The sequence below is a fragment of the Uranotaenia lowii genome, chromosome 2, assembly GCF_029784155.1.
Source record: "Uranotaenia lowii strain MFRU-FL chromosome 2, ASM2978415v1, whole genome shotgun sequence".
Taxonomy (NCBI): domain Eukaryota; kingdom Metazoa; phylum Arthropoda; class Insecta; order Diptera; family Culicidae; genus Uranotaenia; species Uranotaenia lowii.
Window position 1 is genome coordinate 238,192,380 of NC_073692.1, and position 23,866 is coordinate 238,216,245.

Sequence of the window (23,866 nt, forward strand, 5' to 3'; positions counted from 1 at the left end):
TATAAAGTCTTCTATAGTTTATCGTTTACCCAGAATGTTGCTCACGCATCATCGTACTACTCCAGATGGCAGCAGCGCAGCTTCGAAACAGCGAATTAAATCCCTTAATCCACTCGGGGATGAATGCGCTATGTCGATTTAAATAAAATTCTTAGAAACGTCGCTATGGTGAACTGGCAATAAAACACAGACTTCCGAAAATCTAGTAAATCTAGGTAGTCAAGAGTGTCAAGACTTCCGGAGTAAAAAAAAAACTCGAAAAAAACGACGTAAAATTTAGTGCTGGCGCGGTACTTATTTGATATGAATAATGGAAATTCGGAGACGAGTTAGATTTTTAAAGGCAGATTATTAAATAAAAGAAAAAAGTGTTAAAACGAATAGATTTGAGAAGAAAAATGGTAGTGGTAAGCCGAGAATTTTTGGAATAAAACTTCTATAGGCTGACTGCCTTTATTTATCAAGGTGTGTTTATATAGAGTTGTTACTTCTTGCGTACTTACTGTGAAAGTCGGAGAACCTTGGGTTTCTAAATACATTGGACAATATAATGTTCGTATCGTACATCCTTTTCAAAAACTACTCTTGAGGTAAAAATTAATCGTTCATTCATATTCTCTATTTTAGCGTGTTAAATCGACGGCGCGAAAACGTCTGCAGAACTTGGAAAATGTTGGTAAATAAATCACGAAAACGCGAGTGTCTTTTTGGGTTTATCGGGAAATTCCACTGATGTTTCGTCCTTTATTGTGCTGTTAGAGAAGCATAAAGTATTAAATTATTCAGAGAAGTGTTGGCTTATGCCGTTCATGCTCCGGGCGTTCTACTTTTCCGGCTTCCTGGGAAGAAAGTTAAGTTCTTGTTCGAGCAAAACCGGTAATGATTTGATCCCTCCGGTGGTCATGAAATACCTGAACGTTGCGGAGAAAAATGATGCGGCGAAAAATATTGCTGGTTTGCTGTCTCGAGGATCGGCTAATCGGGTAAGTATACTTCTGGTTAGTTCTCTCATAGCACATGTTTGTTTAATTGTTCCAAATTACAGCGTGAAGGCCTATCCCCATACAACAAAATTTATGAATTCCAGTATAATATCCGGGGACAGCAAATTCAGATGGTGATGACATCAGTTTCAGGTCATTTGTTGAACCACGAATTCTTACCGTCATTCCGCGGTTGGCACAGCTGCAGCCCGGAACAGTTGTTTGATGCCCCGGTCCGGAAAAGCTGCACCGAGAATGGTGAAAAAATCAAGAAAACTTTGGAACGGGAAGTTCGAGGCTGTCATGCGCTGGTCATTTGGACCGATTGCGATCGAGAAGGGGAAAACATTGGGTTTGAAATAATGGAGGTGTGCCGAGCTATTAAACCTCAAATTCGAGTTCTTCGGGCAAAGTTTTCCGAAATCACTGGCCCTTCTGTAAAGAGGGCTGTAGAAAATTTGACCGATCCCGATGAAAGACAAAATGACGCCGTAAATGTTCGCAGCGAGCTAGATCTTCGCATCGGGGCCGCATTTACGAGATTCCAAACGTTGAGGTTGCAAAACGTTTTTCCGGAGAAAATAGTAAATAATTTGGTATCGTACGGTAGCTGCCAAATTCCGACGTTGGGTTTCGTGGCTCAGAGGTATAAAGAGATCGAACGCTTTATTCCACAAAACTTTTGGAAGATCAAACGTGAGTATTATTTGAACTTACTTTACTACGCTCACTTACATAAACTTACATTTTTTTAATTTGTTCCTTTTAAGTAACCCACACGATTGATGAGTTGACTGTGGAATTCCATTGGGCTCGGAATCGTCTATTCGATAAGCAATGTTGCGAGGCATATCTGATGATGTGTCAGGCCGATCCAACGGTAAAGATAGTAAACGTGACAAATAAACCGAAAAACAAGTGGCGTCCGACGCCAATGGATACGATAGAGCTGGAAAAATTAGGATCTAGGAAACTTAAAATTAGTGCGAAACAAACAATGACCATTGCCGAAAAGCTTTATACTCAGGGTAAGGAACTTCAAGATTCAGATTAGTAGGTGCATTTTTGTGAGTGAAACACTTTGACGACATTTTCAGGTATCATAAGTTATCCTCGTACGGAGACCAACATGTTCACGCAGGACATGAAACTTGGCCCTTTGGTGGAAATGCAAGCTAATCATCCGGACTGGGGTTCGTTTGCACAGAAAGTTCTTGAATGGGGGCCGAATCCGAGAAATGGGAAGAAATCTGATCAAGCCCATCCACCGATTCATCCGACCAAATTCGTTAATAACCTAAATGGCGATGAGCGAAAGGTGTACGAATTGATTGTTCGCCATTTCTTGGCTTGCGTGAGTCGAGATGCTGTGGGTGCGGAAACGATTGTGAATGCCATTTTGGCTGAAGAAGAATTCACCGCATCGGGCTTGTGTGTACTGGAAAAAAATTATCTTGAAGTTTACCCGTACGAAAGGTGGAACTCGAAAGAGATCCATCGCTATCAGATTGGAAACACTTTTGAACCGACGGAGTTGGATTTACACGAGGGTTCAACCACGGCTCCCAACATGTTAACGGAAGCGGATCTGATAGCCCTGATGGAGAAACACGGAATAGGGACTGATGCGACACATGCTGAACACATTAACACAATCAAGGAACGTGGATACATCGGGGAGGTAGATCGGGGGTTTTTGGTACCTGGCACGTTGGGTATGGGATTGGTAGAGGGCTACGAGTCGATGGATTTGCCTTTGGCACAACCTGAGCTTAGAGCAGGTCTCGAAGCAGATTTGAAATTGATTTGCGAAGGACAAAAAGATCCTAAAATAGTGTTGGCAGAACAGATTCAAAAATATAAGGAGGCCTACAGGATAATAACTGCAAAGGCTAGAGCTTTAGACCAAGCTATGGGACAGCGTCTCAATGAAGCTCCACGAGATGCGCCGGTTAATCAACCGGTGGCTGGCACCACCACAGTTCATTTGATCTGTAAATGTCCAAAATGTTCGCAGATGATGACTCTGAAGACCAAGAAAGATGGAACCAGTTTTTATCTCGGTTGTCTTGGGTTTCCAGATTGCAAGAATTGCGTATGGTTTGATGAAAACATTAAGGAAGCAACTGGAACGGATGAAATTTGCACTAGGTGTGGTGGAGCAAATAAAAAAATAGAAGTGAAATTTAAACAATCAAGATTCTACGGTATGTTGAACCACACCAACAATAATTCCTACAGAACTTGCATCGTATGTGACGACCAATTCCGAGATTTACTGGGAATTGATGCTAGCCTTGTTAAACAATTCCGTAACAATGGGATCCGAGCTGATGTTAGTATTCCTCAACGGGGTACCGTACCCAGATCAACAAATCTCCCTTCTGCGTCAGTTCATCTACCATCACAGAATCCTTCAAATGGTTCAAGCGGTCGAGGGACAGGACACACAAACACCACCAGGTGGAACTCCAACGAAGATGACGATGATGATAGACGGGGAGGTGGAGGAGGAGGAGTCGTTTCTTCCGGTCGCACAAATAGTACAACCAGTAGCGGATGGGGCACCACCAGCTGGAACTCTTCTTCAAATTCTACACAAAACAGGAGTGTTCCGCCAACAAGACCGACGAATTTCAGCGCCGTTAACACTGGTAGTACGTCATGGAATCAAAACTCGAGGCCGCCACAACAACCTCGATCGAGAACATCCTTCGGAGTGGATGATGCCGATGTAGTCATGTGCCGTTGCAATCAACCCGCCAAGGAACTAACGGTTAAGAAGGATGGTCCCAATAAAGGTCGACAGTTTTTCAGTTGCTGTAAACCACAAAACGAACAGTGTGGATTTTTCCAATGGGCTGATGAAAATACTACTCCGGCAGCCGGATCATCAACCTGGGGACAAAGTCGTCCTCCGATGAATTCGAACGAATCAGCTTCTGGTTATAATGGTGGAGGCGGTAGTTTTGCTGGTGGGAATAAGAAGCGAACTAATACCACTACGTCTGATTGGGGTAGAAGCGGTGCTCGGGGAAATACGGACGGAGGAGAACGACAGAAGGCCACTAGAAAGTGTGGTTTTTGTAGACAAGAGGGCCATACAAAGGCAAAATGTCCGCAGCGACAAAACATGGACTTTTGATTTTTGTTGCTTTAATCTTAAGATATTGTGTCTTACCGCTTTGTTAAACCTGTACATAAAGATCTTTGCTAAGTTTTCATAAAGTTATTTGAGTGAAAGTCAATTCTAAGAAAGAATGCTTTACTTTTCCCCTGTTCAAAGGCACGTGTACTATTGAAACCTTGAACCAAGGTATGTGGAGCGCAAGTAAGTATGATCGCGTGGAAGGTTCGAGTGGACTGAAACAAAGAAACGGTAGATCTGGATTGTCATCAGAAGAAAACTACATCAATTCAACGATATGTTTATGGTTACTTTATAAAACTTATTATTTCATGGGTTTCAATTTTACAGGGTAGTTAGGCTCGTAAAAGGTAATACTTATGTAACAACTTTTGATTATTTAAATTTAAATGTATGTTCGATAATTTCCTCTAAGCAACTTCGGGGGTCCCTACAACAAATATTTATAGGATTTTGATATCTATATTTATACGCAGTGGTGATCCGATTGTTCACAGCAAAACTACCAAGGTTGCACTAATTTCGCTACGAAGTTTAAATTCTTTGTTGGGTTGTCGTTCTTAAAAACTCAATTATAACGACCCCGGGTATCAATCTTCTATTAAATAAGTTAATTTATTATAGTAAGGCTATTTCGTACAACCCAGCTACATATCCAGCGTTTACACGTAAAATTGATTACAGTATTCAGTGGTTGTCTACGTTAGCGTTTATTTTTTCAGCATAGCAATAATTGTCTTTTTAGCGCATCGGAAACCTACTTTTGTTTAATACAATTTTTGAGGGGTCCCTAAGTCTGAATACGCAAAGGAAAAAGATGATACCAACGGGTGAGGCAGAGAATTTTTAGTTGCGCCCGTTGATTTTTAGAGTAAAGCTGTACATTTACGTGTTGTAGAAATGCTATTATTGTCATTTTTCCTTTTTCAAGGGCTAAATATTTTGACCATGCTATCGGGAATTGGGAATCGGATTCATTTTAATTCTTTCCATTCCTTTTTGTTCCATTCTATAGTGACGCTGCTCTGCTGCTGCGCGCGTCCTTCGATAATCGCTTTGTCACAGCCACGATTTTTTTTGTCCTATACAATTATTACCTACTATCGATTATATCAACTTGATTTGCTCTGTTATCTTTCATCAGTTTATTTTTTCCGTACGAAAAAAGCGTATCATGGTAATGGAAAATGCACTTGTCGTTTAACATTGTCGTTCAGCCTTTCGAGAAGAATGAAAGAAAGACGTTCTACTACATTCTATGATTACTAAACCTTTGCCGATAGGTTATTTTTGTATTGTTGATGATCGTTGATAGGAAATAAGCGATCCAAAATCTGTGTAAAATAAACGTTGCAAACTGTATCTTAACGGATGTTTTTAAGCCGCAAATTAAATTTTGGTCCTGAATGTGCATTTTTTTTTAACAGACGTATAATTTGAGAAGATTTTGTAGTTCAAAAGGAGTTTCAAGATTTTTGTACAATTAAAAACACAAAAAAAGGATAATTTGAATTCAAATAAATAACTGTTCTACTCCGATTGGTCATACATTAAAAATGGAATACGCACTAAAGAAACATACGTTAAAGGCAGGATGGTAGAAAATAATGGATTTATGATTAAGCTCTCGTCTTGTCGTCACCGTTGTTGCATCATACAGAGGAACTGATCTCCGACGGCATTGGTCACAGTCTTATGCGCAGTCCAGTTATTGGAGGTTCTGTAATGGGATAAAGGAAAAATTAGCAAAAAAAAATGTTTCTGAGAAAGATTACGTTTCATCAAAAGATAAATATACAAATCAAGCGTGAGTTTTCAAAAGGACGTATGTCGCAAAAGTAAACAAATTGAGTTACTGTTTGCACGGTATAGTAAATTTTATTTTCTTCTGTATGAATTAACTGTTTGTACAAAAAAAAATAATATGCCGTTAGCTAAAAAAATATACAAACGACCTATGTCATCTTTTCTCAGTGTTTTCGAAATTCTTCTTTACACCTCTTTTTGGTAAAACGACGCATCTGTCAAAACAAATAATATCGCACACACAGCAGATAGGATCGCAGCAAACCGTCGTATGCGTCAAATCAGATACGTCGGTTTTTTCACATCATTGCAGATGCGTCAGTTTTAAAATAATTATTATTTTAAAACTGACGCATCTGCAATGATGTGAAAAAACCGACGTATCTGATTTGACGCATAATGAAAACAATTTGTCCAAGCGACGAATCATAAAGGGTGTATGTAAATATTAAACTGTCACAACGACGAATCATTATGGCGTATGTGAAAAAAAAACTCAACAATACGGTGTAAAATATTTTTTTTAACAAATTCACTAGGAAACAGCAAAAAATCCAGTATGCTCAAACCTATAATTAAAACATTATTGTTTTTCCTACAGCTGCCATGATAAAACTTGATTCTAGATCAAACAGCTTTAAATAGCATTTATTTATATTAACATAATTTTGTCCCTCCTTTTTCTCAGATTTTGTCTGATGTTACATACGTCCTTTTGAAAACTCACGCTTGAAATAGGGAAATCCAAACGAGCCTTTACCAGAGTCTGAAATACTTTGTGTGGGAAAAGTAGGAAAAACATGATTTAAAACGTGCTTCAAAATTGCGGGCGATTGAAAAAATACCGGTCTTTAAATCTTACCTGACTGGCATAAAAACTACAATACTAACGGCGTGTTCGTAAATTGATTTTTTCTATCGAAGTGATTTTTTCTATCGATGCTGGCGTTCGTAAATTCAACAAACTGTATGCAAAAGCATTGGAAGGTGATTTGACATCTACCAAACAAATCGATGCATCACCCAAACAAATCAGTTTACGAACACGCCGTAAGTAATAATAGGTGAGTATGTCAAAGAAAGTCTGATTCTTATTTACCAAAAACCAAAATAACCATTCAGCAATACCTTTCCTCTTTACGACTCGAGGACTGATCTCTCTTCGTAATGACTCGAGGTTATTTCACATATAGTTCTCCTCTAAACGATTCGAGATCTGACCTCTCCCCCAACTTTTCGAGGCATACCCCTTCTCTTGTATACTCAAGACCTGATGTCTCCTCTAGCGACTCGAGATTTCAGGGATGATTCATCCTAAGGAATGGAAATCACGGAAAAAAGCGACTAGAGATCTGACCTCTCCCCATGGACACTCGGGGTTAACACACAAACCTCTGTAACGGTCCGTAGTAGGCAAAGTGGTAATGTCCGTAGAATCTCCAATTCATAATTTTAACGTGTATCATTTCAGCCTTAATGAGTGTGGATCTTTGTGTACTGGGATGGAAAATTTCGGTAAAATGGAAATTCCACCCATAAGGACTACGGAATAACTTATCGTTATTTTGACAGTCATCATGAGTTACCTAAGGTGACTTTTCGAGGAAAAGGGATAATGGAGTTTTCTTGGTGACTAAAAAGAAAACCGGGGGGTCTTAGCCATTTTGATACGGAAGTTGTTGAGTCGTTTTTTTTGAGCAAGTTGCGAATAATAAAATTTATGCAAGGCGGTTAATATACTGTCTTCATCAAAATTATACCCATTGAATTGTCCACGGAAAAATTACGCGCGTGTCATCTATCGAGTGCCTGGTGAACCTGGAAGATACTGGCCTAGCTAATCGGATCCAAATTGAACCCCAATTCCGAGGTAGTTTACTGGCGGTAGCTCGTGTGCAGGTGCAAGGACTATTTTATCGGTAAGTTTCCATCTTAGTTACCTTAGGGATATTCTCATTAAGCATTGTGTATGTTCACTTTATGTTGCGGAATTCTACGGATATTACCACGGCAACTAAGTTCGAGTACCAACGCTAAACACCCTCATTTCGCCAACACCACTTTGTGTAGTTTCCTTTGGAAGCCCACCCCTGGGAAGAAAGTCCGGGTTTTAAGCGACTTCAGCACATCAACTTTTATAGTTGTTGGCGCTTAAGTGCTGTAGTTGAGCTACGCAATTTTGCTAAGAAAAATTTCATTTCCTTTAGCACAAAGTGGGATTCAATCCTGGTTAAAATCAGTGGGTGTTGATTTTTCTGGAAGTTTATCGTCTTGTTTCGGCTTCGAATACCGAAGGAAAGCGAGACGGTACACCTCTCCTCTTGGCGACTCGAGGTTTGTCACCTTTTGCCCGTCGTGGTTGCAGTCGAGACCACATTATTCTGGACGTGCGCCTGTCACAATAACAACACTCATCTCTCTTTTACACTAACTGTTGGCGCTATCAACTGATTATGTGCACAGCACTAGTGGAAAGAAGGAGAGATGTTGGCAGAACCAGCACTATTTGGAGGTTGTCGGAAAGGTGTGAAAGGTCAACGAATCCATGAGAAGGTCTTCGAGCTGGAGCCACTGAATGGACTCAAGAGGCCATGGAAGGTCTTTGAACCGGAGTCATTAGGAGGATGAAAATTCGTCGGAGGTTTCCAGCCGTAGCCATAGGGAATTCGTCGAACTTGAGTCAAACATTTTAATGGTTACTGTTCTCATTGTAGGAAATAAAGGATGATGATTTGAATTTCTCAGAAAATGGCATCACTTGGAGTGCGCGTACGAATACCATGGAAAGCAACTTGAGAAAGAGAGAGAGGGAATTTCTCTGAAACCTCATTCAGTTAAGTAAATTTGGAAGTGATAGACGCGCGAAATTTCGAGATAAAAAAAATCGATAGGTTTTGTAAGTTTGTGAAAAATAACCATCGGCAGTGATTAAAATATGTAAGAACACTACACCTAGCTGTAAATATTGGGCTGGGTTTGAACGAAGCCTTCGCCATGGTAGCGGAGGCTAACAGCAAAAATGTCATTTTCCAACACCCTAGTCCACACCAATTTCAGGAAGGCTTCGTTCAAACCCAGCCCAATATTTACAGCTAGGTGTAGTGTTCTTACATATTTTAATCACTGCCGATGGTTATTTTTCACAAACTTACAAAACCTATCGATTTTTTTTATCTCGAAATTTCGCGCGTCTATCACTTCCAAATTTACTTAACTGAATGAGGTTTCAGAGAAATACCCTCTCTCACTTTCTCAAGTTGCTTTCCATGGTATTCGTACGCGCACTCCAAGTGATGCCATTTTCTGAGAAATTCAAATCATCATCCTTTATTTCCTACACTCATGACGATGAAATTTTCAATATCGCTTCAACATGAAGTCCGCAGAAGACTTTGGCAGCATATAACATCGGACGCAGTTTTTTCCGGCGGATCTGTGCCACTGGTAGAAGCTCTTGGTCTTTTTCGAGAACGTCAAGATCAATGGTTGGATGGATGTGCTATAGTAGGATTGGAGACCAGCAATCTCCCAAATCGACAATATTCGTCAGGATCGGGAGGATATTGCGGTTTGAACCGTTTGCGAGCGTATTGAGTATTCATCATCCAACTTCATTCACTTTATATTCTCACACTTTATAAATACCTATATGGAAAACTGTTGGTCCCAAAAGTCTTCCTTTGGGCAAACCACACCTTTATTGCTTAGGTTGCATAGAATTGACGATTCATTTTCTTCAAATTAGGTTGGTACCTGCGAAACTAGACCTGCTCTGCTAGAAGAACGGAGTAAATGAACATCTAATAATATGCATGAATCAGTCATCGAGTAACATGGTAAAGGTCTTTCATGCGATTTGGCTTTCTAAACTATTATAAATTTACGGCAACTGATCGATGGCATTCAATAATACCTACAAAAGGGATATCAAAATTCAAAATATGCAAAAGGATTTGTAAAAAGTTGATAAGACTAGAATAATTAGGTTGCTTGCTTTACAATAGAAACAGTGCAATCACAAAATACTGAGTATAAATACGAAAATATCCATTCCCAAAATCACTAAAATGCACTCTAAGGAGAAACGAGAATTCAAAGACAAACCCTCCGGCGTCTGGTTATCGAACTGCTTGGCCCAGTGTTTCTCGGGGTTCGCCCACCTAGTAGCCGAACCGTTCCTGAGGATTGTTCCGTTCCAGGATTCCGACAGCGGCATTGAGCTTTTTGCGGGCCTTTAGCGTGCTCCTCTTGGAACTTCCGCCCGTTTCGCTGGCATTGGCAGTGATGGCCAGATTCTTACCCGTGGTGGACGACGAGCACATTGTCGTCATGCTTGCGTCATTTAGCGTCGTGGTATTGGTGGCGTTTGTTAGCGTGGTTGTATTCGTAGTCGTGGTTAGATACCTGAATATAGACGAGGCCGATGTGGATCGGGACCAAGTCACCAATAGATTCTCACCTCTACGTTTTTCTTCCTTGTACTGGAGTGTGACGCGGATTGCCTCCCCAGGCCAGATCGTATTCTCCAACACCCGGTACATGAAGCTGTGGTATTGTTTGAGAGTTAGAAATAATCTAGAAACTGAAGTTACTATCAATTACCGTGGTAGAAGGGCCAGCACCGCGGTCAGAACAGTTATAAGGTAATACTGAATTGTACTCATGCTCATGTGAATCACCCAGTAGTTCGAAGGCAGACCGAAGCAGGTTACACAAACTGTACTGTATGCAAAGGCAAAAACGTAAAACGAACCTATGCTTATTGCAATGGATAACACGTGGAGGATTGTCTGAAAAAGGAGGTCGTTATAAACGTTGAAAGATCAAATAATCTTCAACTGTCTTACCCATGATCTAACTTCTATGGCACAGTGCAGCAGCATCGTAAATAGGCACGCCGAGGTGATGATCGTACCAAACACCCAAATGTCCACGTCCGAATCCCAGAAAGCTGCTTTTGCTACGAAAAATATCACCAGACTTTGATACAGCGCATCGAGCATGACCACCCAGAAGGTGTGCGGTTTGTAACCTTTCCCAAGGCGACCCTAAAAAAAGATTGTATTACGAATTATTATAGCACTAACTTCGGAAGTTAAACAACCAAAGAAAATACTTACATGTCGATACAAACGAGGATAGTTGAGCAGGAGGTCGTCGAGCACTTTTTTATCGTACACTCCGATGGCAAGTGGAGGCAGGGCAGTGAAGATGAGGTTGTAGATCATGAGGTACATCTCGTCGATCATGACGGCACCAGAGAAGCCACAGTACAGTTGATACCAAAACAGTAGGAACACGAATGCCTGTAAAGGTGATAATCATGAAATGAATTGTTTCTTAAGTGTAATAAGCAAAAAGTAAACTTACTGCATTTTTGTAGAAGAAATAAATAATCATCCGGGCCAACCTGTCGTAGTTCCAATGGCCATGTACCAGCAGCATCTTTTCCAACAACCGAAACTTGGCTATTGTAAAATCGGACGCCATCACAGCTTGCATACCCTCCTGACCGCAAATGCCGACACCGACATCGGCCATCTGTTTGAATTTAAAAAAAGATGACAAAATACTCTTAAAATAGTATGAAGAAATACGTTACCTGTATCATCGAAACATCGTTAGCCCCATCCCCGATTGCCAGCGTGCTCATGCGGAGCTCTTCCTTCACCACTTTCACCAGGTAGGCTTTCTGGAGTGGTGTAGCCCTGCAGCACAGTACTGAGGAGCAGTGTTTCGTTAGGCGCAAGAACGGCTTCGTCAAGTTAGATCGCAAGTCCAGAATGAAGGTTAGAGTTTTGCCATCCACAACCAAGGCCCGGCCTTTGTCGCGATCGCTCCGTATCGATAGGTCCACGTCACTTTGTTGTTTCTCAATTTCATTCAGGTAAAAATTGATGCTAGCCTCAGCGGAATCGCGTGATCGTGCTGTTAACCGTAGAATATCCATCTGAGAATTGAAAAGTCTAGCGGAGTACGCGACATTTATTGCCGTTTCAGTTTTATCGCCCGTTAACACCCATATCACAATGCCAGCTTGCAATAGAGACGATATAGTTTCGGGGACTCCTTCCTGCAGTCGATCTTCAATTCCCGTCGTGCCCAGTAAGGTGAGATTTCTTTCTAAAATGCAGAAGGATTCTCGTATCTTTTTCTCCCTGTTTTCCATGCTGAGTTCACACTCCTGGTGTTTGCTGTACCACTCGCTAAAGTCGGTTGCATCTAGATGTCGCTTTGCCATGACCAGGACTCGTAGGCCTTGGCGCGCGTAGAGGTTAAGCTGATGTTGAGTTTGCTCCCGCAATCGGTATTCTTCGGATCCAGGCGAGCAGGGACCTAGCGCTGCCATGATTGTGCTGTCAGCACCTTTTGTGTACAGAACTACCTCTTGGGTACCAGTCTTACGAATTACCACTGACATGCACTTGCGGTTGGAGTCAAATGGAAGGACTTTGAGAATTTCATACTCCACAACACCATCACCTGGAACGTTCACTAAAACGTGATTGGGACTGCGGTTGATGAGACAACAATCGTAGCTATAGGCTGCATTGACTAAGGCAAGCTCATCGGGACTTTCGGCTTCAAAGATTGGCCGCCGATCGCTGGGCGTTGAGCCTTGGGAGAGGGACTTTTGAAACTTAACACTATTCATATTGAACTTGTTCTTATTACTAGACTTGAACGGACCTTTGGGTAGCTTGGCTACCAGTGACTTGACACGCGCAGTTGGCGTATTTGCTTGGCGCTTCATCGGAGGGCTTTCCGACATTGGGGATGTTTCTGCTGAGCTACTGATCGGGGACAGCGATGGCACATGAGTTTGCTTCAACGGCAACGACGTAGGAGCATTGGGAGGCGGTGACGGAGTGATTGAACGTGATTCTGTTAACCTAGCATAGCGATCGCTGGCTGGATCCGTTCCATTAGCGATTGGTTCACCAACGACTACTGGCCTCACCAGTGTTACACTAGTGTCCGAGTCGTTCAACTCTATCACACCACTAGCGTTCATGTGGTCTTTGTGAGGAGTTGCACTGACCACGACTGTATTGCATATCGCTAGCACTAGGAAGAATTCCTGAATCTGCTGTGCACTACTTGTTAACCGCTCACTGTCAACTGATGTTTGATTTAAATTTTCTATTAAGCTAATATTTGGCTGAAGGTTCGGAACCGGACCTCCGACTTTATTCAGTTCTTTTTCCTCCTCCGTTTCTGGATGGTTATAATCGACCCCTACTATCGTACACCTTCGGAAGATCATCCGATTTTCGGTGAGCGTTCCAGTTTTGTCCGAAAATATATACTGCACCTGACCTAGCTCTTCTGTTATGTTCATTGCCCTGCATTCGGAACGCTTGTTAGTTTGCGGATCGTAGAGATCTATGCTGTTATGAATATGATAAACCTGCATGATTTTGCAGAGTTCTATAGTTACGTATAACGAAAGAGGAATCATAATCTGAAGAATGATCACAAACGTCCAGAACGCCAGTAAACCCTCGTAATCCGGGCTGATCTCGAACGGAAGATACGGAATACGAAAGCTTTCGTTATTATCTCTTTCATCGGCAACGAACGAAGACAACCACATCTTGCAGCCGATAGCACCTATCACGCAGAGTATGATCAGGATGATCACACACCTGGAATTAGTATTATTATTAGAATAGACTATTCGTTAGCCTCGTTTGTGTTCTGATGGTTAACAATAAACGCTCACCATATCACATCGATGTTCATCTGCTGCTCGATTTGCGATCGCTTATACCGTGGACCACTATTGTTTAGCATAGCCTTGGTTTCGTGACCTGCGTAGACCACGATTCCCTCCGCATAATCCGTATTCTGTTGGAAGGCAACGTGCAAATACTCTCATTTGACGATCTGAGCTTTAACAAAAATTAAAGAGTCAAGAACATACCTTCAACCGACTTTCTCGAAGTAGCAAACTCTCGGTTGCCACCGGTACCCGTTCACCCGACGGATGTATCACAGCTCCATGGAATCGATAGATCTTGGTGGATGGGGCGTCCACCTCAACCCTGCTGGTGAACTTGCTGGCCGTAAAAGCGTGCTGCTTCTCGGAAAATCCACGAATCACCTGGGGAGGAAGGTATTTCGAGTAAATTTATCGTTATTGCTATTAATGCATTCTTGTGGGATAAACATACTTTAAACAACTAAAGTATTAACTTTAACCATCAGATCAATGCTTCGTTTGACGAAAAGATTTTGATCACATGTTTAGTAAATTATTGCAACGGATGAGGAAAATTGTTGGTTCCATAAGGTTACTGTTGCTGTAGGATTTTACAAGTCAGATTTTATACCGCTCAAAATTCCATCAGTTCTAACCAATTTTAAGGAGAAAAAGTGATCATTAATATTGAGAAACACGTCTTTACGTTTTCGATGATGGTTTATTACAGGACAACTTATGGTACTAGGCTGGTTGCTTTTATACCCTAGCCGTTGTTATTTATTATTACCATAGCAACCAGAACTGCTAGGATACTTATTTACTACGTGCATAGCAACTTGAGTTGCTATGCTCCTTATATACAAATAGCTGTAAATCGCTGACTGCTATGATTTCCAACACCCCCTCTCAGATATTTGAATCTATTCACCTTGGAGCTACAGCCTACAATTTTTAACTTCACTGGATAAAACGCCTGCATCTCAATGACTGTCGGATTACAGTCGCTCCCCCTCTGAGCACCTCATGTGCTCCTTCTGGCTGGGCATCCAATTTTGAAACGACGTTTCTTTGACCGTTCAACAACTGTCCAAGTCTGATGATCCTGCAACGCCATTTGCTCGCCCTGGATCGCTTGCCGCCTTTCAACCTCGGTCGGATGACCATCGACATCGGTACAACGTTCAGGAACCTGTTCGGGATTAACAACAGCAGAAAGAGCTCTATGTGGAAGAACATCAGAAAACCAACCTGGTTTTTGCACTCCCGACCACTAGACCTGGGAACTACCACGTTAGGTTCGTTCCTACCTTTTTGTGGTGGGAGTGCGGTTGCGCCTTCCTCGTTGCTGTCGTCTTCTTCAGCAGTGCTACTACCTCCGGATTCTCGACCATCTTTTTCAGTCTCTTCTTTTACGCTCTCATGTTCCCCCTCTCGCTCGGGAAATGGTGGTATTATCTCCGGAATAACCATTCTTTCGTCCGCACTTGGGGCCTTGCATACACGACTCATCCGCCAATAGAAGAGGTTGCCCTTCGCCTTAGCAACACCGATTGTGCCGCCGTCCTTCCTCAGAATTGCACGGTCAGGCTTAAACTCCACGTGCACACCCGCTTTCAGTAGTCTCGCCAACGACAGCACATTGTACTTGAACTGCTTGACGCACAGTACATTGCCGAACGACAACTTGTACTGATTCATCCCAACGGCCGACACGCCTTTCACGGTACCTTTCTTCGTTGCTATCAGCACCTCACCAACCTTTGCGCTGTCGATGTGGAGTGGCTCACGCACGTTGCGAATTTCGTTAAACAAGCATTCGTCTCGGGCCATGTGGCAGCTTGCACCCGAATCGAGAACCCACTCGACTTCGTCTTGATGGCTGAACACCTTCGCACCAGAAACAAGTGCATACTCCTTGTTGAATGAAGTTTTCGCAACCTGCACCTCGTTCGTTCGACTCGCCTCGGGACAAGCATGCTTCTTATGCCCGACCTTTCCACAATTGTAGCATTTTCCGGGAAAATTCGCTGACCTCCTATGTCCTTTTCCAGATTTGGCCGCAAACGCCACCTCGTCCGAACCGTTGAACGCACCGGGTCCGAATTCTCTTCCAGAACGCTTCCTCTCCTCTGCTAAAAGGCGTGCTTTTACGGTATCAAGCCTTATTTGTTGATCGTCCAAATTTTCCATCGCCGTGGTTACGACGTCGTAGCTGGGTGGCAACGATATGAACAGCTGACTGACCATGTCAAGCTCAGTCACCGTGGCACCAGCATCCTTCAGCTGTCTCACCAGCTCATCGAACCGACGAAAATGATCTGCCAGCAATGTCCCTTCTTCCATCTGCAGCATAGCCAAGGACCGCCGAATGTACGTCTGGGAGGCAAAACCTTTTTTAGCGAAGGTACTTGCCAACGACGTCCACATCTCTTTGGCCGTCTCCTTGTCGCGCACGTACTCTAAATGGCTATCCGCAATAAACGCCACCAGGAGTGCTTTCGCCTTTTCGTCCCTCTCGAAAAACGCTGCATTCGCTGCCGCTTCTCTGGGGGGATCCGCCGTGATGGTGTCCTTCACTCCATGCGCCGAAAGTTGAGTCTCCACTCGAAACCTCCACGTGTCGTAGTTCTCGCCAGCGAACTGCACGATGCCAACTTTCTTCGGACTACTCATCTTGAACCGGAAACTTTTCACAGACTTCAAGCACTTCTAAACTCTACTGCACTCTTAGGTATGGCGTGACTGGGCCCATAACCTATTGAGAAACACGTCTTTACGTTTTCGATGATGGTTTATTACAGGACAACTTATGGTACTAGGCTGGTTGCTTTTATACCCTAGCCGTTGTTATTTATTATTACCATAGCAACCAGAACTGCTAGGATACTTATTTACTACGTGCATAGCAACTTGAGTTGCTATGCTCCTTATATACAAATAGCTGTAAATCGCTGACTGCTATGATTTCCAACAATTAAAGATGTATTTAACAAATGCCTGAGGGAGAAAATAAACAACCTGGATCGATTTAATTGTTCACTGATGGGCAAGGCCGGATTAAAGGGGGGGGCAAAAGGGGCAATTGCCCCGGGCCTCCGACTCAGGGGGGCCCCCCGAGGGAAAAAAAGTTTTAATATTACTTTAATCATACCACTACAAATCCATGAAAAGAAATCAAAACTAGGAAATCCGAATGAAAACTTGAAATATAAAAACTAAAAGGTCCCCGTGAAATAATATCTAGATTAGTTTTTGTCTAAAAAAAAGTTAAGGGGACCCCCTAGAGTAAGCAGTGAAGGAGCTCCCCAACATTTTGCGAGCTGAGAATATCCAAATCTTCTGGACAAAACCGAATTCGAATAAAAAATTCAGAAGAATATGAGGCAAAACAGCTCAAATTTTCATTTTTATCAAAACACATCAGTTACGATATTGTGTACAGAACAGGTAAAAAAAAGAAAAAAAATCTCCTCATTTTGATTACATTCAAACGTCTTGCACAACAATGATGTTTGTTGTTACGTTAAGTTTCCAAGTTATGGTTTACTGCGCTAAAATAGCAGCTAAATTCGCTTTATGATAAACATTTCAGCATTTTATCCGGGCAGTATCAGGGTTAATACCGCGTATCAGTCTTCCGAAAATCAATCAAAACAAACACTCAGGATGCGTTTCCTGTTGGAAACACTCTGATTGTATTATGGGTGTTACCGATTCACTCCTATATTGGCAAAATCGGCAACATTTCATCGTTCATTGCATGTTTTTCTGTTTAGTTTTATCTTTATCAATAGTTTTGGCTCACTTACATTCCTTCAAGTAGCTTATTATTTATTTGACTTCGCTCGAGTTTGAAATACCGAAATTTATACCAGTCGTCGACTATGCCAGTTATTCCTAAGCAGCTGCGTCGACCAAGGTGTGTAGATATATCAAAAAACCTTGGTTTCGACTATATCATACCGGAACTGCTCAACGGCGAGAGAGAAACTCTGAGAGAGGAATCTACGAGCTACCATGAAAGGGTTCTTAGGAGTCTGGGATAATGAAGACGGTCACTGTTGTCGGGTCTTGGAAGTGAAACACCACGCAAAAAGTTGGACTGTGTCCTAACCAAAAATATACAATCGGGTGTGAAGTGATTGGCACATGGTGTCGAAGTGAAGGGATTTTGAAGCATCCCCAACTGCTCCGAAAAGCGCTCCGCTGCTTCCAGGCGCTTTGTCGGATTTTGGAACCCGGCCACACTCGATAGAAGCCCGCCAATACGGCTTCCGTTGTATAGCTCCCACCTTACACCACTGGAAACCAACCCACGTGGTAGAGCTATCGGACAGTAACAACCAACATTGAACGTTCCTGAAAGTTGAGACGGGTCCCACCCCTGTGGAACCGATTCAACTGTAAACATCGAATCGGCTACCCTTTGAAGAACCCGTGTTTTGATCCCGAAGATCTTCCTGGTCAGCTCCAAAATCCAGGAAAAAGAACCTCGCTGCTCTAGACGTCACGACCGTAAGCTTGGCCGGCTATTTCCAAAGGCTTGGACGGATGGAATTTCAACACACTGGCAAGTCAAATAAAAGTAAAATGAATTCTAATTTTGTAAACGTCTAAATAACTTTTAAGTGAGTCCCTAGTATCTTGTTTTGGTCGGTGAATGTTCCACTTTGTTATAATAGCGATTGGTCGTCCCAATTCTTCCCGAGATCGTTAGGAGCGACCCTGAGAGCACGTAAGTACCGGTTGAGCTAGCTGGCAGTTACGGCCCAAAACCATAACTTTCATGGGATAGCGCCTCTCGCAACTGCTTCGCCTGGCTGGTATGCAATCTCGATCAGCGCTCCTATCAGCTATGCAAACCGAGTCGCATCATTCAGAATCATCGGTTTAGCAAACATCGCATATCGGAGATGAGTGAGATACAAACTGATCCATTCTGAATGTCGCTCACTCAGTATCTGACTAAATTATATGAAATTCAAAATTATTTTTTGCAGGACGAAAAAAATCAAACAGTTGTGCGGGACACCATAAATTCTCAGTAGTTTTAACGTGACGGACGACAGTTTAATAAGAGAACTTGTAAAAATTGAAAAACACGGCGAAAGTGAACATCTTTCCCTCACAAACACAACTACAATTTGATTTTGATCATACTGATGTTAAAAAACGTTATAATTACAAATAAATTTATTAATTTGCTATATATCAAATCAAACAAAATACGCTAATGATCGGCTTCATGTATCACTCACTCACTGCCTGATCCATTCACTCCTGATCGAAGACCAACAAGATTCGCCATATGCATTGCGCATTGGTGAGATTCTAATTTGATGATGGTGCTGCACTGTTTTGACAGCAAGCATCGTGCGAGGTGATCTGTATTTTAGCGATGAATTGAACGATCGATGATCGGGTAGGTCCAGTAGCAATCAATAACGAAACCGGACCGCTGTACTTTCAGGTGCGAAGTGCAATCAGAAACATTCATTGAAAATGAGTGATTTTCGGAAGACTGCCGCGTATTATAATAACTATTCACCTTTCAATCATTTTTATTGAAATTTTCATTGGTTTTTAAATTCTAAACCCTTTTCCTCCCTGTTTTTGAAAGTAAAATCATTAAAAAAAAACTGTAGTTGCTTAAATTGGACCAATCGACAGTACAGGGTTTCTTAATTGAATTTCCATCCCAATTTCTGTCTTCGACTTGAAATTTGTATTGGAACATTTTCAACTGATTTAACCAAAATTTCATCATCTACTGAAGTGAATCTCCTGAAAACAGCATATCATTTTCCAAATAATCATTCTCAAATTATCATAAAAACGAACTGATAGTTGAGTGGCTAGTATCATTGAGTGATTTTCTTATTATGAATATTTCTAAGATCTTAATCTTATCTTTTTTCCAGATTCAATTCGTTGGGATTTCCAAGTCTTGTGTTGTTTCTTCAGTTACTAAAGTTCAGTTTCATAATTTTCTGAATTTTGAAAATTCAGGATCTTTGTTTAAGGTACTAAACTTATTTGGATTCCTTATCTAATTTTTTTCAATGATAAGTGATTCTGTGTTTTACACATTTATTTTTGAATCCTTTTTATCAACCGACCATTTTTGCACTTATACCCCTTTGGCTTTGAGGGCATCGAATGAAACTTTCGTCACATTTAGAATAGCAATTTGATCAAAAAAAATTATCTGATGAGTATCATATTCAAAAACATCTCGCGAAAGGTTTTTTTTGTGTTTCAAAGACATAGAATTGAAATTCACATTTGGTGCAATTTCTTCATTTGCTCTTTTTATCTCTTTTTTTTTTTTAATTTAATTCATACACTGAGGTTTTTTTTTACGCGGTATTTGGTCCCGCGTAAAAAAAAACCCGCGTAAAAAAAAACCCGCGTAAAAAAAAACCGCGTTAATTCGAAAATCCGCGTAAAAAAAACCGCTTTAATTCGAAAATCCGCGTAAAAAAAACCGCGTTAATTCGAAAATCCGCGTAAAAAAAAACCTCGTTAATTCGAAAATCCACGTAAAAAATCCATTTTAATTAAAAAATTCAAACAAAACAGCACGTTACTAAAAAAACGCGTAAGAACCATGATTATTTAAAAATTTGCGTACAATGATAGTTTATTTTTAAGATAAAAAACAAAATCAATTAGATTAATAGAATAGTAGAATATAGTGAGGCTTATTTGACAGTGTGGAATTCAGATCGTCTCATGTCTCATGTCTCAGGTCTCATGTTCCATGTCTCAGGTCTTAGGTCTCATGTCTCATGTCTCATGTCTCAGGTCTCAGGTCTCATGTCTCAGGTCACATGTTTCATGTCTCAGGTTTCAGGTCTCAGGTCTCATGTCTCATGTCTCATGTCTCATGTCTCATGTCTCAGGTCTCAGGTCTCATGTCTCATGTCTCAGGTCTCATGTCTCATGTCTCAGGTCACATGTCTCATGTCTCAGGTTTCAGGTCTCAGGTCTCATGTCTCAGGTCTCATGTCTCATGTCTCATGTCTCATGTCTCAGGTCTCATGTCTCAGGTCACATGTTTCATGTCTCAGGTTTCAGGTCTCAGGTCTCATGTCTCAGGTCTCATGTCTCAAGTCTCATGTCTCATGTCTCAGGTCTCAGGTCTCATGTCTCATGTCTCAGGTTTCAGGTCTCAGGTCTCATGTATCACGTTCTTAGTCTCAGAGCTAAGATTTTCCCAACTACAAAAAGATTCTAAGTGTTTTCCTTTGAAAAAGTCTTAGAATATTTTCTCTGAAAAACCGCGTTAATTCGAAAATCCGCGTAAAAAAAAACCGCGTTAATTCGAAAATCCGCGTAAAAAAAGCCGCGTAAAAAAAAACCGTGTAAAAAAAAACCGCGTAAAAAAAAACCTCAGTGTATTTTGTTTCTCAAAACTTGATTTGAAATTATGATTCAGATTTTAGACACTGAATTTTGGTTCTGAATATAACGCGATTTAAAAATTTTGAATTCTCAAACTTATATCTGTATCTATATGGAATGTGGATATAATTTTTTTTAAATTTTGTTTTCTATGTTTCAAATCTTCATGATACTTCCTAATTGTCACTAGATAAATATTTCTCGAATAAGCATTTTTTTTAAATTAGAGAATTTTAGTTGGTGATAAAGGTTTAAAAAAAAGAGAATACAATTCTGATTTTGCAGCTTAAATCAGAGTTTTCAATTCTAAGTAATTTCTAAACTCTTCCGCAATGTTTGCACGTGATTGATTAACAATTTTTATTTGAAGTTACCAGATACTATTTTCTACGCAGACAACATGGTTATTTTTTTATTTACAAGTAGTTTATTAAGGCATTTAACAACAAGGTTATTTCAAGACACTATATTTACTGAACTCATCTCCAGTTTTTTTACAAGTTTAAAAGGTTTTGTATGTATTTTCTGGGATAAAATTTGAAAAAAAAAATCGAATTATGTGCAAAATATTTTTTTCTTTTTCTCTTACATCGTAAATATTTAAAAAACGCGTAAATTTTATTGATAAAAATAGGTCTGATAGTACTTTTTAGAGGCAGTGAAATGCTGTTAAATTATTGAATTTCCGATAACTAGTGAACGAGCTATTAGCAAAAGAAAGTGTCCCATTTCTAAAAGAACTAAACTTTAATAAGGTTATATCGTACATCTTCGATATCATACCCAAATGGGACACAATGCTCAATCAACATTCAACTCCAATCAATAAATACTATCTGTTTATTCTGAAAAATTATAAAGATTTTCAAAATATTTCCAAAATGACCTAAAGAGCCGTAACTTCACACCCAAAGAACGGCATGCGGCTCGCGAACCGCAGGTTGCCGACAGATGGGCAGTTTAGGTTATTTGCTATCATATTAACCATTGACTGCGTAGAAAAGGTAGATATTGCAAAAAAAAAATGCAGTAATCGCGCTTAATTTTTGTGAATTAAGTATTTAAGAATGTTTTTAAACCATAATGGAACCAACTGGTCTGAATCCAGTAGCGGAACATTGTGGTGTTTGTAATTCTTAACTTTTTGACAGACGATTGGCCTTGCCAAGGTGTTCTGAAAGCATATGGAGGATAAAACCGCTGAAAAATTTGAAATATCTGGAGAAACTTATGTGTTCGCTTTGCCTAACCTTGAAGTGTCCGTCTTACCCGACCTAGCATCTTTTTTCAAGACGTTTGTTGCTTAAGCTAGGCTTACCAGATACTTTTAGAAAAAAGCGGGACATCGTCCAAAAAAGCGGGACATTTTAGAAATTCTTCAAAACCTAATCGATAAATGAAATAAAACCTGTCGATAAATGAAATTTGTTTTGAAAATTGAATTTACAAGAAAACTTCCATCTTTTTAAACTGCGTACGCACAAGTTGAAAGTGTTGTAGTTAAAAGTAATTTAAAATCCAAAATTTGAAGAAAGTTTCTAAATTTTTTAACAGCCGTTTTTGATCATCTTCCAAGTGAAGTTCATTTAATTTTATTCGTCCATTCATTCATTGTTTGATTGAAAATAGTTTATTTTTATTCGGTAGTCCTGTTCTTTTTTTATCCGGAATTTGTTTTTTCCTTAACTTTACACTCAAACGATTTTTTTAGGATTCCGGAGAAACATCTAGAGTCACGATTATTTGGAAATTTTCTTCAAAATAAAAATATTAACCTCGCTAGAACGTGCGCAATGAACGCTTGACTAAATCAGATTGTTAAGGAGATGCTAAGAAAAGTTTACCAGATTTCCTGGTTTCATCAGGACTTGCCCGGATATTTAACACAAAAAAATATAGGAAAAGTTCGGTCCGGCCCAGTTCCCCGGATTTCGCATAAAAAGCCTGGATTTTGCCTAGATTTATTCACTTTATTTCGGAAACTGAACAAAAAAAACTTAGATTGAGTTGTTACAAATTTTTAATTCTGCGATCTTTTTGAGCAAGCTTTGTATGAATAATTATGAATAGTTTTTGGGAAGCCTAAAATACGACTTAAAATTTGCTGATGTGTTGAAATTTCAAGTGTGTTCTTTATGTTTATTATTGAATAATCTCGAGATATTGATCAAATATGCCCAGATTTTAGGTTGAAAATTTTGAAAACCATTGCTCGGATTTTACAAGCTTTTTTGATAAAAATTCCCGGATTCGCTCGTTTTGGATATGTCTGGAAAATATTCTGGCAACCTTAATGCTAAGAACTTAACGAGTTATTTAATCTTTCTTTTTATAAATTAAAAAAAAATGCTGCTTATTTTGAGAAATGAAAACACAAAAAAAAATTATATTTGAATGATTTTCTGTGCTGAACCAATGAGTTTAAATTGAGGCTATATTTAGGTTCTTCCAGTGTAAGTCAGTAAAACACAGTACGTCTCGGTGGTCGAGTGGTTAGCGTGGTAATACGGTAATCGCTGGTCCACTAATAGCATGGGTTCGATTTCCATCGCGATACTGGGTGTTAAATGTTTATCTTAAGTTGTCCATGTCATTTATTCAGTCTGTAAAGCCTAAATCGGCTAAGACGGTGTATGTCTTTTTTAAAACATCATAAAAGTGTTATTTAATTTTACAGCCTTATCGGTGAACGTCATTTTCCTCAAGTAAAAACATTTCTAGTTTTGAAAATCATAGATGAATAAAAGAAAATTAGAAAAAAATGACAGGAATTGAAAATTATCGAGGAGAAATTTTATAAGAAGCGTTTTCACA

General features: G+C 40.3%; 2 protein-coding genes across 4 annotated transcripts in view; one reads left to right on the forward strand and one right to left on the reverse strand.

The window, feature by feature from the left end:
- The first annotated feature begins 636 nt into the window (after positions 1–636).
- LOC129745130 (DNA topoisomerase 3-alpha) lies at positions 637–4,189 on the forward strand. Its single transcript, XM_055738029.1, has 4 exons — positions 637–983; positions 1,046–1,679; positions 1,754–2,011; positions 2,081–4,189. Exons 1-4 carry the CDS (start codon positions 801–803, stop codon positions 4,126–4,128), a joined length of 3,123 nt encoding a protein of 1,040 aa, XP_055594004.1. The 5' UTR covers positions 637–800; the 3' UTR covers positions 4,129–4,189.
- A 210-nt stretch (positions 4,190–4,399) lies between these two features.
- The window catches only part of LOC129750102 (phospholipid-transporting ATPase VD), a 220,067-nt gene continuing 200,600 nt past the window's right edge, over positions 4,400–23,866 (reverse strand). For 2 of the 3 annotated variants that reach the window (XM_055745324.1, XM_055745323.1), the window contains exons 5-13: positions 13,865–14,044; positions 13,664–13,788; positions 11,540–13,586; positions 11,308–11,478; positions 11,058–11,243; positions 10,785–10,985; positions 10,540–10,727; positions 10,042–10,482; positions 4,400–5,851 (exon numbers count right to left, since the gene is read on the reverse strand). In XM_055745324.1, coding sequence (XP_055601299.1) covers positions 10,098–10,482; positions 10,540–10,727; positions 10,785–10,985; positions 11,058–11,243; positions 11,308–11,478; positions 11,540–13,586; positions 13,664–13,788; positions 13,865–14,044 — 3,483 coding nt within the window. In that variant the 3' untranslated portion in view covers positions 4,400–5,851; positions 10,042–10,097. The remainder of the gene's footprint in view (positions 5,852–10,041; positions 10,483–10,539; positions 10,728–10,784; positions 10,986–11,057; positions 11,244–11,307; positions 11,479–11,539; positions 13,587–13,663; positions 13,789–13,864; positions 14,045–23,866) is intronic. The other variant, XM_055745325.1, reaches the window with a different exon arrangement.

Coding starts and splice junctions, on each gene's coding strand:
- LOC129745130 (XM_055738029.1), top strand. CDS start 801: ATGCCGTTCATGCTCCGGGCGTTCTACTTTTCCGGCTTCCTGGGAAGA. Junction 984..1,045: donor CTCGAGGATCGGCTAATCGG/GTAAGTATACTT, acceptor TCCAAATTACAG/CGTGAAGGCCTATCCCCATA. Junction 2,012..2,080: donor CGAAAAGCTTTATACTCAGG/GTAAGGAACTTC, acceptor CGACATTTTCAG/GTATCATAAGTTATCCTCGT.